This window comes from Diadema antillarum, unplaced genomic scaffold (genome assembly GCF_040938485.1).
Source record: "Diadema antillarum isolate AM-2024a unplaced genomic scaffold, OU_Dant_1.0 seq00001354_RagTag, whole genome shotgun sequence".
NCBI lineage: Eukaryota > Metazoa > Echinodermata > Echinoidea > Diadematoida > Diadematidae > Diadema > Diadema antillarum.
Genome location: NW_027272118.1, coordinates 374,241 through 392,726, shown reverse-complemented (window position 1 = coordinate 392,726; position 18,486 = coordinate 374,241). Strand labels below are relative to the sequence as shown.

The following is an 18,486-nucleotide window of genomic DNA, read 5'->3' as shown; positions in this document are numbered from 1 at the left end:
TTGGATTAAGACACGTGACTGTACTAATGCCAATACCGGCGTTAAGAATGAGATAATAGTGATAGTATATCAGGGATCGACATTAACGGTTGTCTAGTGGCCTGGGACCATCAAAAATTGATGTCGGGCCACTAAATTTAAAAAGCGTTATTTTTTTCGTGGCCCGATCGGACAAGTGGTCATTGACCAATTTTGAAGGGGTTTAAATAAGATATTGAAAACATTGATTAATTATAGTTTTATGCTAATAGCAATGATTCAACAATTATTAGCTTAAAATTGACATCATACACGAGATTTGAAGAGAGTGAAATAATTCTGTTCATTTCAACGAACAATGTGTGTGTGTGTGTGTGTGTGTGTGTGAGTGTGTTTGTTTGTGTGGGTGGGTGGGTGGGGGTAAGGTTGTATACTTTATTCTCTGACATATTTGGGTGCCAATGTTATCCTCCCTAAGCCCTGTCTGATATCCCAACAGCCTCGCGTTAGGTTTTTGTTTTTGTTTGTTGTTTTTTGTTGTTGTTGTTGTTGTTGTTGTTTGTTTGTTTGTTTTTTTTTTGGGGGGGGGGAGGGGGAGAGGAGAAGGTTATTTTACGGAAGTCGCTCACTGCTATTTACAGAAGACATACGAATGCACCTTCCCCGAGATAGAGCATAACTTGTATATATAGTTTCCCTGCAATGTATTATTCATATCAGTAACATGGAAACATGAAAGAATATATATATTATATACTATATATATATATATATATATATATATATATATATATATATATACATATATATATGTATATATATGTATATACGTATATGTATGTATATATATATGTATATATGTATATATGTATGTATGTTGTCTGTACAACATCACAAGACCGCACTCAGCAGTAATACAATTCTGAAGAAGGGCAATTCGCCCAAAAGCTTAATTAAAGGGATGCTAAACCCAACATCAGCCACGTCTCTGTGCACGTTTTGCTGCCAATATATATATATATATATATATATATATATATATATATATTGTATATACATGCCACATTTCAGACATTCATTTGGCCACATACAGTGATGTTAAGGGTATCATGCATCAACACAACTCATTATGCAGTTGCATTGCATAGGTCCTTTAAATTAACTTGAAGACAGTATGGAATTGCACATTTATGTCGAAAATCACTTATGTCAATTTTTCAGGCGATGGGAGACTTGGTATTGGAGTTTGTAATAATAAAACTGTACATTTTTTCAGCAAGATCAGCAAAAGATTTTACCAACATGGTGAAAGAGCAGCATTTAACACACAGCAACACCATCAAATCCATCTCACTCAATGGCAAATATGACACACTTCATTTATATAAATTAGAGGCGCTTTCATGTACGCTTTGTTATAAGTTTAATCATAAATTATAAGTACTCTCGGATTCATTGAAGCAATATGTCATTCATAGACTTTCACAACACATCATAAATGCTATCAGCACAGTCAGTACACATCTAACCAAACACTGACACTAGATATAATAATACGCATGTCAAACTAGTTTTACCCTTTGCTATTAAAACAATTATGCCAGGAATGTCTGCAGAATGCAGAAAATGTGACAATGTGAAAAAAATGACAACCAAATCTCTCAAAACTCTCTCTCTCTTAGTCCTGATCCATCAGTTAGTAAGAATCATGTTGGAAGGATCCATCACTGAATATTCCACAGTCATGTTATATATCAAGGATGTACATTTGAGTAACCCATGTTACTTACGCCTACTTTACGTTGTACTATAATTTACCATTTAGTTTGGGTGCATCTTCTTCTTCCATTGAAAGTATCACTGACATAATTTAGGTACATACATCATTCTACAATGACTTTGATTGTTCCAATGTTACTGAGCCATTTAACGAGCACAAAGGCTTGTCTGAGTTTTAATGCTGCAAATGCATGTTGACATTACAGTCGTACTCTCATTATCCAATATTAGAAACATGTTTAACAAGAAATTTATGCCCTGAAAAGTGAATGATATCACACTTTAAGTAGATGGTACCAGGGTAACTATACTAAAACACATTGTCTCGTTGCACAAACAAATAAGCTGGCAAAGTTACTACAATGACATCGTGTCCAGCTTGATACTGAAGTGGACAAAAGCTGAGGCAAAGCCTTGCAACCATCAAGTCAGTACTGATGGACTCGGCACATCTACCCCAAGCAGAACACAGCCAATCCTATGAGAAAACAGCCATCTCTATCTTAGAATGGTAATCAAGACTGCAAGGACATAAATGTGAAAACAGATGAATCATCTTGGATTAAACACAAAAAATCCAAGCTGGCATAAAAATCCAAGCTGGCATGACACTTGTCATTCAAATTATACCATCATTAAAAGCTGCGAGAAGGTCCAATACTTGAATACAGAGGGATTTTTTTGCTGCTACCATAATCCAGTAATGACTACTTCTCCTGGCTTAGTGTGCTAAGTTCAGGCTATGATGGCCTATGGACAAGCAATCTTAAAGTGCAAGAGAAATGACACAGGTCAAGAAAACAAGTACACACATTATCTTGTACTCATCTTTTGCCATGGCGCACGCATGCACGTACATACACTTGTGTGCACACACACAGGCATATTGAGAACGACAGCTCGGCCACATATACACTTGAAGCTGGTGATACATGTATTGTGCGGAATGTTAGGTAAAAATAGTGGTCAGTAAAGAGATTGATCTCCCAGTAAAGAGATTGATCTCCCAGTCAGTAAAGAGATTGATCTCCCAGTAAAGAGATTGATCTCCCAGTAAAGAGATTGATCTCCCAGTCAGTAAAGAGATTGATCTCCCAGTAAAGAGATTGATCTCCCAGTAAAGAGATTGATCTCCCAGTAAAGAGATTGATCTCCCAGTAAAGAGATTGATCTCCCAGTCAGTAAAGAGATTGATCTCCCAGTAAAGAGATTGATCTCCCAGTAAAGAGATTGATCTCCCAGTAAAGAGATTGATCTCCCAGTAAAGAGATTGATCTCCCAGTAAAGAGATTGATCTCCCAGTCAGTAAAGAGATTGATCTCCCAGTAAAGAGATTGATCTCCCAGTAAAGAGATTGATCTCCCAGTCAGTAAAGAGATTGATCTCCCAGTAAAGAGATTGATCTCCCAGTAAAGAGATTGATCTCCCAGTAAAGAGATTGATCTCCCAGTAAAGAGATTGATCTCCCAGTAAAGAGATTGATCTCCCAGTAAAGAGATTGATCTCCCAGTAAAGAGATTGATCTCCCAGTCAGTAAAGAGATTGATCTCCCAGTAAAGAGATTGATCTCCCAGTCAGTAAAGAGATTGATCTCCCAGTAAAGAGATTGATCTCCCAGTAAAGAGATTGATCTCCCAGTAAAGAGATTGATCTCCCAGTAAAGAGATTGATCTCCCAGTAAAGAGATTGATCTCCCAGTCAGTAAAGAGATTGATCTCCCAGTAAAGAGATTGATCTCCCAGTAAAGAGATTGATCTCCCAGTAAAGAGATTGATCTCCCAGTAAAGAGATTGATCTCCCAGTAAAGAGATTGATCTCCCAGTAAAGAGATTGATCTCCCAGTAAAGAGATTGATCTCCCAGTAAAGAGATTGATCTCCCAGTCAGTAAAGAGATTGATCTCCCAGCCTGTAAATATACACACATTGAAGAAAGTGTTCCAGAAATGTCATTACAAAGTAGTTTATTTGTTAGTCTGAAACTCTCTTATATCTGAATCAGCCTGTCCCAAAACATATACTGGCTAATTTTCACTTGATTGGAGTACCAAATTTATAGTGGAATGTTCTAACTTACAACTTTCAAATGAAAAAGTAAGAAGCAATATAATGGGAATATACTTGCATTGACTTGCTAAAAAAGCAATGCCAACTTTAGGTTTTACAAAGGCATATTGAAACAATAGACTCAGATTCTGATTTCTCTAATATCCACTAAATTCTACTAGCAAGTGATAAAGTAGCCACGCTAGTGATCACACTCATTCTGGACAGTCTGACAGTAACCTTAATTCTGGGTTTTCTCTTAATATATGCCAATTTTGATGAAAATTGTTTTGAAAAAGGAGAGCAATATTTGGTCACATGCCATAATCAAGAGCACTACATGGTTGAGATAATTCTTTTTTTAAATTTGGAGATTAAGATATCAGAGACTCACTCTCTTCCCTGGAAATCTAAGATCACTAGTACAGCTTGAGTACATGTATGCTCTGTGACTGTGTGACTGTCTCTACTATGAAAACTACTATCCATGTAGACACCCATATCACTAAATACTCTAGGTAGATCACCAAGAATGATTTGACAGTTTGCTACAGAACAGGGTGAGGCTTTAAAGACTGTGAGGACACAATAATGAGAAAAAAACAACAACATGGGATATAAATACGAGTTGAATTTGAAATCTGGAAGCAGCATCATGCTTTGCTGAAGGCTTTTTTGACATCTTTGACCAGCATGTTGCCAATAACCATTTTCTCGCAGTTAGTGGTGATCCGCGCCTTGCCTTCGCTCAGAACTTGCACTGTCAGGAGAACCGGCGTTCCAGCTGATATCGTCTTGGCAGCAAACCTGATAACATAACGCATGACAAGAAGGGACGTTTTATAGGTGGACCGAGGGACACTAAAAATTAGTTTGGTGGTCTCGTTGATTATAGAATAATCTGGGGAAACACCCACTTCTGACAATAATCACAACACATATTTCTTCCACTAAGTTCTTGTTTAACATCTTGATGAAACTGGAGACTCCTACTGTAAAAGTGGTTTCTTTCTCGGTGGTTTTATTTTTGCGCTTTTCGCGCTTTGAGGTTGAACCGCGAATTTAACAACACGCGAAAATGTTTTGAAGTTGTCGCTTGTACAACGCTATCATTACCGACCGCGAATTTAAACACACGCGAAAAAGTCCGCACCGATGGAAACCGCGAAAGTTTCTGTACGCGAAAGAAACCACTTTTACAGTACATTCACATAGTTTGCTGCAAATGAAAGATGTACGATCAAGCAGATTTCTTTCCCTGATAATTGTGAAGTTAAGAACAACATGACACCTTGCCCTACATCGACATAGGGCAAGTAGTCAATCAGATGCAATAAAAACACCTTGACGGAATAATTTCATAAATTTGAATATGACTCCTGTGGCACACACAACTGAGTTCGATTCTCATTCCTGGAAGGGGAGGGGGGAGGGAGGGGTTGTTGGGGATCCCCTATGCTACTCCAATTTCTACACTGTATTAAATAGGAATGTGCAAATCTCACTCCCGTCACTCCATACCTGTATATTAGTTTGCTTGGGTCACTGGCAGGAACGATCTGCACGTTGGCGATTTCGCCCACGCATCTGATCAGAGCCTTCTCCTCCCTGTGTGCAGCCCCGATGTCCCCCTTGTCCGAGTGCTCATTCATCCCCGTCAGTTTGGCTGCAAGGAGGCAGGAGGTAGGAGGTAGAGCTAATGGCAGTCTTATTACAACCATTGTGCATTCAACAGAGCTTCCAAAACCAATCAATGTTCACTGTTATGTGTATGTTTGGTGGCTTATTGTACAGCAGCATAATTTGTATCAGTTGATACCATACAGACACTGTATGTTTTGAATGTTTACAGGGGACCTTTACCTAAATACCAGTGTGGATTGAGTGAATGCATAGGAATATTCGTTAGAGACATCACCACAGTTTGAGGAAAATCAGGCAAACAGTTAAACAAATATGGATTTTTAATTCTTTTTTTTATTAAAGTTGACAACACCATCGCGGGATAAAAGACTACAACACTTCATGACATCACTGCAAATCAACGATATAATGAAACTATAAAGAAGATTCCACAAAATGTTTTTGTTCAACAAAAAGTACCCTTTACTTTGCATTGTTACTGGCATATACATGTATGCTATTTAAATGGTAACATCATTTCCCCTGGTTTCTGAAAAAGCTGAAGTCGAATGCTCTTTCATTATGCTACAAATATGAAATTCGCCGCATTCTCTTCATATGTTCTTTTTATCATTGTTCTGTCATGATGTAAAGAATAATTTTAGTTCTTCTCATTTGTAAATTGCTGCCTCACACATTACAAAGCATATCAGATTGTTTGCTAGCTACATTTTCACACAATACGAGAGGATACATTAGGGACACTTACACTGTTGTGACAAGAATTCTCTCTCGCTCATTGTTGTCGGTTGAAGGAGTTCCCCAATCGGTGCTTTGACGGTGACACTGAACTTTCTTGATTCCGTACTGGGGCAAAACGATAACAAAAGAAATGCAATTCAACATTGAGACATGGATGGACTCATGAAGTTCTATAAAGCTGACTATTGTCAGAAGATGGAAAATGCTACCATCACTAGCAAGTTCGGATTGGGTTGCTAGATTCCTGTAAATGGTTTCATAAGGATTGAACAAACAATTGAACTGTGAAATCTGTCCTGAAGGACCCAAAAAACAAAAAACAAAACACCCCCTCCCCCCCAAAAAAAATGTGATCCAAAAGTGTAGCGAACAGGTGACATTAGATAGTTTTGGTCGAGATGGGGGGGGGGGGGGGGGGGGTGGAGATCAGATTTTGACTTTTTGATTACAAACCGCTTACGAAATATTTAACCCTAAAAAGACTGGGGGGGGGGGCCTAAAAGGCCCCCCCCTCGACATTTCGCGCGATTACTCAGCAACACGCAATGCTCTCGCCGCGATGCTCTATGACTTTTTTCTTTCGAGTTTCCCGCACATTTTGACACCAAATTTGTGACGCCCGGGGGTACGGTTCTGAAGTTACATAACTTTTTGTACATGCATGTGAGACCGAAAATGGCTCAAAAATGTGATTTTGTGTACAAAGTCAATACAAATTGAGTTTTATCACATGGTTCATATAAATATGCTTATTTTTACTCTCAATGGCTAAAATCAATTTGTTTTAGTAGTATTATGCTTCAAAAAGGGTCTGCCACAAATTTTGCTGAAAAAAACAACAAAAACAAAAGGTCGAAAAAACAAGGAAATACATAAGAAATTCATAAAACAATAAAATATATAAGAAATCAATTTTGATACCGAATTTTTTTTCAAGTACATTTGCTAAGAATGCTACAAAGAATATCTAGACCAAAAATGAGCACTTTTGGAGCTTTATTTACTGATTTAGATAAAAAAAGTCTGATTTCTCGCATAAATTAGTATAATTAATCAAAATAAAATAAAAGAAGACTATTTTGGAAAATTTAAATATACGATCTTGTAGATTACATCGCACACTATCATTGTGCAAATTTCCGCGGCGATCGCGCGATCCACGGCCGAGATCTTAAGGGGGGGCCCTTTAGGCCCCCCCCCAGTCTTTCCAGCTACCAAAATAGCCCAGTCTTTTTAGGGTTAAGAGCATACAATTCTTACAGGAATTCAAAGTTGATTCAAAATATAAATCAGTTCGGAATGTCTGAGATATGCAAAAACAAAGTAAAACAAAGTGGTCCTGATAAAAGGAGTGGCCTTTTCGCCTTTACAGTGGACTCCCATTATAAGGAAGTCTTCGGGACGGGCAGTTTTCTATTGTTATGTCAAAATTTCATTATATCTGAAGTAATAAACAATAAAATTACATACATGTAAGAGTGGATAATGTTGCGGCCTGAATTTTAACTTCTTTGTAACCAGAATTTCATTTTAACCATGCTCGCTATAACAGGAGTGCACTTTATGAAATTAAAGATGCATAGTCCCGGTAGTGTAGAGGGCGCTGTTGATGATACTGCCGATCACCGTTAGCATTGATACGAAGATTACCGAAGTTGAGCTGTCATCAAGAGTAAAGTGCATAGGTGTTGCTAAGTAACGTTGCCTTTGTTGTCTTCTCTGCGCATCGCACAGTCTGTAGTAATGCCAGGGTGTGTGCATATGTGCTTCTTATTATGACTTCACAAAAGAAGTTCGCTAAAGCTGTCATCCCTCTCAGCTGAATCATGAGCCGAACTGTGATCCGACCACTGACTACAGTGGATCGGACTTCTTCAGACTCGGGGAAGTGGGTCACAGCGTAAGCGCTAAAGAGGAGTCGATAGCGTAGGTCACTCTAGGAAACTTGCGTCGTGTGCCCGAGTACGCATTGGACTAAACCACCGGGACCATGTGCCTTTAACTTTGAATTCTTCTTAGAATTGCATGCTCTTTAAAATTTCATATGAGGAATCTCATCTCACAAAAAAGATGGAAACCTGAAGCCCCATCTCAACCAATCTATGCCCTCCCTCTCAAACATACGTATGGGACATCGGTGAGGGTAAGGCAGAAAGACGGAGAGGGAGAGGTAGATGAAGAAATTGAGTGACAAAAGCTTAGAGAGCAAACTACTCTTGTTTCCTCACCGGTGACATGCTATCTGCTCCTGTGACAATTGCTTTAGTCTTATTTTCTTCGGGGACTTAGAGTTAGGGTTGTGATGGGGCTTTAGGCTTACTAGTAGTTCGATGTGAGGATTAGGATTAAGGTTAGAATTATGTTTGTGGGTTGTCTTAGCGTGCATATATTTCATGGGAGCTATAGCTGCAGGAGTCATGGAAACTTCCTCACCATATCTCAAAGTTGGCAGGTTGAGTGGTATCCCTGAAGTCCACACCTAGGATTCCTGTGGTTGACTGGCCCACAGAGAGATTTGTGATTGGTGGGAACTCATGCAGTTTCATGCCAGCTGCTAGTTTGGTTTCACCTGAGGCAAGTGGGGGAAAAGGCAGTCATTAACTAAATGCAAGTGTCCCGTGTTTGATTTCATTTGCAGTGTTTATATCAATCTACAGCCTGGATATTAGCATCATTCCCTGAACCATTTTTATCACTGTCAAATACAATTGCAATATTTGTCACCATCATCATCACCATCATTCTCATCAACATTCTCATCAGCACTACCGTCATCATCACCATCACTATCATTCTCAAGAGCATTGTCATCATCTCCATCATTCTCAGCATTATCAATATCGTCATTCTTATCACTATTATCAACATCATCATTCCCATCAGCACAACCACGATTACTATCACTATTCTTCCCTGCCGATCATCTTCATTAGCATCAGTGTTGTCAGCATTACCATCGCCACCATCATCATTCTTATAGGGATTTTCATCACTATAATGTCAACAACATCTGCATCATCACTACTTGTTACCATGGATACCATAACATCATCAATATGGAAGTGCCTACCTGAAGTTGGGGCTGGATTTGAAAATTTTACAAAGTGAAACGACCATTGCCTTTACTGCTAGTTTTACTATGTACTTCATGTACACGGGTAAATATACCTCACTCGATGTAACATATCCAGGCAAGGTACTACAAGAATCCTCAACACATACCAGTGCTTTTCATAAATCAAGATAATGAAATCCGAGCCGTACAGACACACAGGCAAAAAGATGCCAGAAACCAGAGGGGTGTCATCTCACCCTCCCTGCTGAAACATAATGCCTCCTGCACCCTTCCCACCTGAGGCATGCAGATGTTCTGTTAAGTTTTTTTTTTTCCTGTATTCTTTTTTTTAGGCTCAATGCATCATGAAGTTCTTAAAGGGAAGCAGTCCTGAGATTTTCACTGTACTGATAATTAAGAAGAGTAAAAAATATAAACTTTCACCAATTTATACGCTTGGACATCAAAAATTGTCTCCCTACGCGATTTTTGAAAAATAATTCCTGCAAGCGATCGTGAAAGAGCCGGCAAAAAGATGCTACGTAGTGCATGCCCTACTCACCAAGTTGACAGCCGTGCCTCTAAAAACCAATTTAAGTGTTCAAATGATTAGTTGCAATTTTATCATATAATGTGAAAGTTTGTGGTTTTATAATTTCAAACAAAATATTTTAAGCTTAGATATATATAATTTACGAAAAATTAATATTGTAAACATAAATTTATATGTATTTTTAAACCAAATATACCATGAACTTGACATCAAATAGGCACGGTCGTTTTCTAGCTTCCGTCCGTGTTGCATACTTCTTAGCGTAGAAACCACTCTCGCGCGCAAATCCTTACCATACCAATGTATACATACACAGTACACTCGACTCCGTCCTGTCGATTTTGGCATTCAAACCGAAGATAACCTGTGCATGAGAGAGTCGAATTCTTCAAAGAAAATATTGTTTGTATCTCAATATTTCTGTAAGTAGTCAGTCGAAAAAAAAAATATGACGTGAGCCGGGAAGGGTAAACACAGGGGGTCGTAGGGATATGATTTCGCTCCACTTTGCCGTGCATGTCCAGTCGGCACTGGCAGCAGCTAGCTCAGTGGCACTGTACTGCAGTCCAACCCCGGCTGCAGGCCCACGGTAAATTAAATATAGCTAGCCACTTTCCTTACCTCTCTACGCTTTTTTCCCTCGGTTCTCTTCGAAGTCGATGCTCGAGGTGTTTCTGTTTTATAACTCATGTGAGCAAATGGTCAGGATTGCATCTGGTTTCAGGAGTTTTCTCGGTTTATAACCGAGGGCCACAGCCTGCCGGTCCACGTAAAAACATCGCTTCACAAATTGTCCACGCACAGGTAGGTCACAACACGATTTCGAGATTTTGTAGGCCCTAAGTTTCTTATGTTCGGCATCGTTGTACCGATATTTCCCAGCCATACAGCTCACCTTTCACGATACTTTTGTTGGTCTGGGACGGAAAAAAGGATTTTCCTGGGAAATTTTCTGCACGATTCGAGCAAAACTACTGATGTAAGATAGCCTGACCAGACGACGCTGAATGCGGTCGCCCCTGTAGTGTACTAGCAGGCCGCCTGTGTAGAATCGTTTCTACCTACAAATATGTACACTCTGTACGTACTGTAGAACATGCGTGAGCGGCGACAGGTAGGGCTGCAGCTGCGCTTGAGACTGGAAAAGTGCGAAGGGCAAACCGCGTACGGGGTGCGTACGCGTATCTACCGTAGATCTATCATCTAGTTGTACCGTCCACACGTGCGAATATAATACACAATACATACACACACACACAAACACACACACACACACACACAGCGTAGAAACAATGTCAAATACGAGTCGGAGTAGCCACCGACGTCTTCATACATCCGGGTAAACTAGGGAGCGTACGGATAACGAGCAGAACACGGCTGGGAAGAGTTGTGCATCGACGACGTATGACTCTCCGCCAAGACTTGCTCATTAGCATATTCACCATGCAGAGTCACACTTTTTCAACCAAAATGTACGAGCTTATTTGGTGATTTTAAAGTTTGTTTTTGGTGAAAGTAGTTCATTGGAGGTACCAACAACAACATATTTTTTTAAATTTCGTGAGGACTGTGTCCCTTTAAAGATGAAATACCACTGAAACACACATATTTACATGATGGTGTGAACTGCATGCTGCAGTTCATAGTCAATGTGTGGTACCATTTTCTTACATGAATTATCAGATTTTACTTTTTAAGGGCTGCATTTAAAGATGGGTACCTATGCTGATATTCTGGATCTTTGCACTGCTGTTGTTTGAGAATGAAACCTCCACGGCAACCATGGTCGTGGAGTAGATGCAGGTGGTACGAGGAAAGCGGTACGTCGCCGAGAGACCCCCGCTGTTGACCCTATTCAGGAGTTCAAAGGTTTCCTTGGAGGCAAACATGGTTCCACCAGCCTGTTGGGGGGAGGGGGAGGAGAAAGGTATCGGGCGATTAAAGGGCTCCATCACATGGCCAAATCACAGCAGATTGGGAGAGATTTGAGTCTTGGGAGTGCTATGACTGTCTCTTTAATTCATGCCTTAGATCATTGGTGATCATACCCGTGACCTCAAATATACAAGTGATTTTAGTGATTACAGAAATGTTAGTTGTACACATTAGTGAAGTTTGACGAAAATTGGAAGATCCATTAAAATGAGCGGTCATTGCTGGGTAAGATGACTACCGGTACGACAAATTGTAATGTCACAGTAGGGCAATGACACAAAGAAAAAGTAAAGAGAATTCTAGTAAATAAAACTTCTAAGAAAAGATTGTTCAACTTGTTACCAACAAGTGTGTGCACTGACAGCACTATACCAGGTGTTACTCCATATGCAATCTAAATGTGAAGAATTCAACTTTTTTTTCCCAATGGTTCTTTGTCCAACATGGTTATGCCACCATTCAAAATGAATCACAAAAAGAAAAGGGAAATTGATAAAGTCACGCACATCAAAGCAAAACTATCAGTAAAGTTGCCACTTATTCCCAGGCGTTTGAAAATGGCATGTTGCTAATAGCGGTAGCCTGTATGGAGTCATAAAGTGAGTTCTTGCCAAAGCCCTTTCCCCCAAAATTGGGGGATTCTGTGAAAATTGTTTGATTCTTTGCAGCATTTCCCTCTGGTTTAAGAACATTTTGCTGGCATTGAAAAGTGCATGTAAACAAGGAGTATAAAAGAATGTGCATATTTTGTCTGCTTTGGCAGTGCCATAAGCAATGTAATAAGCTGTGCTGAAACCATATTCATAATAATTCAAGACTAACAAAGTCCCTTGGTCTAAGTGCAGCTGTGGTATATCAAAAAACTCAGTCATGAGCATAGCATTTGAATAATTCCTGTGGCATGTTGGTAGGTATTGTGAATGACGTGATGTGATTATCATGACGATATTTTCATTTCTTCTGATGACATAGGATGCAAAGAGAAACTTTACCATCTCTTTTTCTATGTCAATGAGTAGTCCTGAGTACGAATAGATTTCACTCAGCCTGACAAATATTGAAAGTGTGCTTGTGTGTTTGAAGATTCTATCTACTGTCAAAAAACATGAAAACATGCAATAAATCAGGCTACATTTTCTAGTACCATAGCAACTAAAGAATAGCAATAGAGACATGAAGAATTCTTCTCTGGAAATCTAGCTATCACAACTTGCATCGTTTACCTACTGCATTAGACAGACATACTATTTCCTGCTTCTATTCAAGGTGCTACTTTGTCTTGCTGTCTACAACATGCTACAATTTTACATGAGGAGAAATCAACCTTAAATTCAGAACTGTTCACCTATTGAGCCATCTCTTCTACTAAGAGGTAAGTTCCTACACATTCCATGAAAAGAAACACAAAAGTGCAAGAAGTTTACTACTCTCCTCATACACAAAGATAAGACTAAACTAAACAAACAAACAAAACTTGATCGCTTAGTAGCAATCCTTTAATGTAACCTCCTGGTACGTATTTATTTCATGTGATTTCAAACAATGCAATTAAATCACTGGACAGGGCATGGTTTAGTGCAGTTCTTTTGCACCATGCTATCTCTTCAACCACAAACAACTGAAGCCTCAAAGCAGCAATAAATCATATCCTAATGCTTTATCTTATTATATGCAACAAAACTCACACCCTAATGCTTTACGCATTTTTCCCCCTGGCTAATGGAAGAAAAGCTTGAAGGTGGTAATGTAATGTACATTAAAATTCTGAATGGCAGATGTGTTGTTATACAGCATCTGACATTTTTGTAAAATTTGTTTTCCAAAGGGATATATCACTGCACAGGAGATTTATTACAAAACATTATGAAAAATTGCTGCACTGCCAAAATCAACTGTACAGTAAGTTATACAAACCAAACAACCCACTTTTAAAATATATCAAATACTCTTCTTTTTCATATCCTATAATGTACATGGTTGGTACTAATGTACTATTTGCTGACTATTTCTAGTCACCTGGGGTAACCCACCACCGGTCCGCATCATTTGCCCATTTTTTTCTGTGTGTGTACATAGCGAGGGACTTCACCCATTAGCATCCTGCTCTTTGCAATCCAATATGATTGAAATAATGATTTCGATCCAACAATATGATTGATGAAATTAGTTTCACTGCATTATACCACACAATGATCCCTTCCATGAGCACAAACTACACAAGTTGATAAAGTACAGGTATGTTATGTCAGAGTTTGAGGAAGAAACATATGCTTGGTTCCCAACACCATGCCAATCACCATGTACATTCAATTTCCTCTCTTTCTACTTAATATGTAAAGCATCCCACAATGCAATCCATACTCACAGGCAGATATCTGAAGTGTAATTCTACAAGATATTATGGGAATATGAGCAGTATGGGAGGGAATGGCTATGTCATACTGACTAATGTGCCTACATAGATATGGAGCTAACAAAGAAGACAGAATGAGGTCAACCAGACACCAACAAGGATGTGAAAACCCACTAGGACTACAAAGAAAACATACAATGTGCTCTAGCTGCCATTTATGAAAGGGTTTTCCCTTCACACACAAAAGACAATGGCATGATATTGTGCACAAGTGATGCCAAATGGTGTCCAAGCACATGACTGCAACCTGCCACCTCAAGAGCGAGACGAAGTCTATTGAGGGCAACATCAAAGGGATATTGCCCTCTGTGTATCAAAAACATAAAGGAGGAACTGACCATGCTCATTAGTGTTTCACGGTCAACATTCTGTTTCCATTGCAATTGCTATTGGCTATATAATATCCGAAAGAATTCTAGAAATATTGGAAGAGATGACCTCTGATTACACAGTCAAACCTGTCTTTATAGTGACCACCTGTCTATAGCGGCCACCTGCCATATACAACCACTACAAACAATTTCCTCTGAGAGGTAAAGCATGTTAGAGAACCTGTCTATAGCAACCACCTGTCTTAAATGGCCATTTTTTTGTCATCTCTCCTGGGTGGCCGCTATAGCCAGGTTTGACTGTACACGATATATGACTACATGTGGCGGTTTTTTTTTTTTTTTTGTGGCTTCTTTCTTTTTTATGTCTTCACTCTTCGATGGGTGACAGGTCACATATAATGCAAGTAAAACTGAGTTATGCCATTACCTTGGCCAACTGTGCCATCTGTTCTGAACTCTGATGAAAACATGAACAAAAATTTCAACTTGACATCAATACAAGGTAAAAGGACACATGGTAGAGAACTAAGAAGACCATAAATGACAAATCACTTCTGATACATGCAGACATTTCATCAGACTTGAGTTTAGACTGCCACCAACCAATGTAACAGTCACCAGACTATTGAGTGTCTATATGTCTGGTGACGAAGGTTAGGCAGTTCCTGGGCCACTGATGAAAGACAAATTGTGACTGACCGTAACTGAAAAACTCAAAACCAAGTCTTTCAGTATCACAAGAATTGAATGAGAACAAAGCTGTATAAGAAATATTTCAACTTGGAATCAGTGACAATGTTTCATGTTTCTGGCAGGGCTCCGCATGTAATAGACGGTCAAGAAATTAAACCAGTTAGGACAAGGACAAATACACAGATCATGCAATATCCACTAGTATGAAGTATACGGCAAATATAAACAAGAAACTGCAAATCCAGTAACATCAATATCATCTAGCTTTCATTAATGGTCCATAGAATAAGGAAAGGGGGAAAATGTGAGCATTTAATCAACTTTTTGTACATGAAATACTGAGATAACATAAAATTACTTCATAGACCTCATGGATGAAAAGGCATATTTACTATGGCAAGGTCATAGGTTTCAAGCAATACATGGGCTACTCAGTGAGTAGGGAGAGACACAGAAACACACACAAAAGTAGAGCAATGGGTCTAATATGGAATTCGAGGATAGACTTTGGCTGCTCCCTTTACACAAACGTCTATCATCCTAAATGAAGAAACTAATGAGAGTTTCTGTGTGAGTCTATTTGAACGTATTGAGCTTATCCATTAAAAAGCAGAGAAAACAAAATGAATGGAATAACCTTTATGTACTCGTCATTGTCTTATGCTAAAAGATTTCCTCCATTCAGTGCGAGAACGCTGAAGGAGAGATTAATTTCTTCCAATACTCAAGACAAGGAAAATGGTTTAAAATTTCCATTTCTAATCTCATTTTCATCTCTTTAAAAGTCATTGTACAGGCTTGATGATATCTTCTCATTCTCTGCATTGCTCTATAAATTGCTCACATGTATATCTCTTAGATACTGGTCACAAAATCTATAGGCAAGTAATGAACATCAGATGTTGTTATTCCAAAAACACCACAACCACCAACACCAACAACAACAACAGTATCAGTTTGACTTGGAACTTAGAACAGAAAAACCACAAGACTACGATATACAATTGTATAATGTGAGCAATCAGATTTTCAATCAACTACTTTTAGCAGTTGAAGTTACACACCTGATGTTAACATACACTAGAATTCATGCAAGGAATTCATGATTCAGGTGTCACACCACAAACTTGTAAAGCATGATTACAAGGCGCGCGTGTGTGTGTGTGTGTGTGTGTGTGTGTGAAACACAGGGAGACAGAGGGGGAGAGAGAGAGAGAGAGAAGACACCTACCAGTGGTTTGTCACTCAGAGATAACCCCTGCAGGTCGGTCGCGAGGGTGGGGGTCAGAATGCTGGTGGGTCCCGCTGGGGTTGTGGGTTGTGATGACTCCGCCGAAGGTCCGACTGGGTGGGCCAGGGAGAGAAGAAGGAGACCAGGATTTAGGGTGCTGCCATACTTATCATCTAACCTGAGCTAGCAAATTAATTACTTTCTACTATCAGCTTGAATTGCATATTGCACAGTATAATCTGACCTTCTCTATCTGGACATGTAGGGACCGGCACTCATCCGAATAAGGGATTTGGCCGGATATGGGAGACTCAATATTGAATACATGCAGCTGCTATACCCAATGATAGCTACATGTAACCTATTGCAGGGAGCGTACACTGGAACTCTTTCTTTGATATCAGCACAAAATTTTGGGGTAGTGAATGTCTGAATGCATGTTATCTTAGATAAAAAATTTGATGTCAATGTATGAAAAATATGTTGGGCATAACATGTATTTCACGTGAGTTTGTGCTGGAATTCTGTTTGAGTATGAAATCCCCATTTTCCCCATAATCAGTAGACTGAAAAAAAAATCAGGGCAAAATTGCATCCAGATAATAGGGAGATCCAGATAAAAGGAAGCTGGAAAAGAGAAGTCGGATTGTACTAGATTCCAAACAGTGGGGATGTGCAAAATTACATGGATTTGCTTTACTTCTATATCACGAGATATTTTCTGGAGGTGAATTACTGCACTGATTTTCTTGAAATCACCTTTGAGAGCCGAGTGATGCTGCTTTCTCTCACATGAAGACTCAAGATATAGAGAGGTATAATTTCATATTACCAGGTAGTACGGGTAAAAAATCATACATTTCAGAAATACAGCCCCAATTTTCACAGGAAAGATTCTAAGATCTGGTATTCAATGCTAACTTCTGACACACTTGGATTTGATGATGGGAGATTTTGTCAGTATTATCTCAATCAAATTTTCAGGGTATTTGATATTTGGAATTGCATTTCGTTACATAGCAGTGCATTGGAATGCCATTCTTCATGCAATTTGAACAATAAATGAAGTGTATCTATAGGTAATCCCCAATCATATTTATATTGAAACTGACTAAAATGACAAAATTTGTACACACCCAAAAGAGTGAAATAGAAATTTCTTTACAATTGGACAAAGAGCAAGACATGAAACTTCATGATTTCTCCTGTTTTTACAAAATGGCGATATATGTTATCATCATATCAGGCAAGAAGGTATAGTCAATGATGTCATCACTATGCAGGTCCCCCTTTTGTTCATATTCTTTGAAATTACTACAAATCAAGTTTTAGTCAGAAACACAACTGCAGGTCCCATTTTAAAGCAATTATTGCAAATTCCTTCTAAATCTATGCTGATAATGATGTGAAGCATATGATTCACTCTTAAATTAATTTCAAGAAAGGGATTTCGGTGAATATTTGTGTGCAACTCTTCAAGTGTTGGTGCAGACTTTATTTCTTCTTTTATTCTAATGCAGTGATGTTTGTGGTTGAAATCATTGCTTTTTTCAGAAAAAGAAAACTTCAAATTCTAAACATTTCATACCCGACTTTTCTCAATGAAACTTGTACTGTTTTGCTTTTACTCTCGACTACTCATCAAAGTCATCTTAACCCTTTATGTGCTCTCGGTGCCAGGTGGCACAGAAAATCCCGTAGTATTGTAAACACAGTCCAATGTTCCTGGCACAGAGAGGGTTCAGTATGGGGGTGGAGTTTTCCTTTACATACATCAGAAAATACAGCTCATTCTTGCAAATCTTGAAACACTTACAGTCATCAAAGTCGAGCAGCTGCATGGTGGATTCTGGCTTCTGTTTACTCTTCTTCTCCTCCTTGGGTTTGGACTTTTGTGGTGTCTTCTACGGATCAAGACCAGAAAAGAAATACCTGCTGTCAAACTGGTTTGAATGTTTCAGCGGATCTGATTGGCTGAATGCAGATCACATGGCAGTGCAATACACTTTTCATGCTGCATGCCTTGCAGCTCTGCATTGATTGACAATTAACTGTTAAACATTTTGGAAACTTGGACAAATCTGCCA

At 38.9% G+C, this 18,486-nt stretch overlaps 1 protein-coding gene across 1 annotated transcript in view; it reads right to left on the bottom strand.

Moving 5' to 3' along the window:
- Positions 1-3,639: 3,639 nt before the first annotated feature.
- Positions 3,640-18,486, bottom strand: part of LOC139708606 (AP-3 complex subunit beta-2-like) — a 55,320-nt gene continuing 40,473 nt past the window's right edge. Inside the window, exons 19-26 of the mRNA XM_071620546.1 lie at positions 18,216-18,303; positions 16,400-16,512; positions 14,903-14,932; positions 11,516-11,696; positions 8,621-8,756; positions 6,195-6,292; positions 5,324-5,468; positions 3,640-4,609 (exon numbers count right to left, since the gene is read on the bottom strand). Coding sequence (XP_071476647.1) covers positions 4,456-4,609; positions 5,324-5,468; positions 6,195-6,292; positions 8,621-8,756; positions 11,516-11,696; positions 14,903-14,932; positions 16,400-16,512; positions 18,216-18,303 — 945 coding nt within the window. The 3' untranslated portion in view covers positions 3,640-4,455. The remainder of the gene's footprint in view (positions 4,610-5,323; positions 5,469-6,194; positions 6,293-8,620; positions 8,757-11,515; positions 11,697-14,902; positions 14,933-16,399; positions 16,513-18,215; positions 18,304-18,486) is intronic.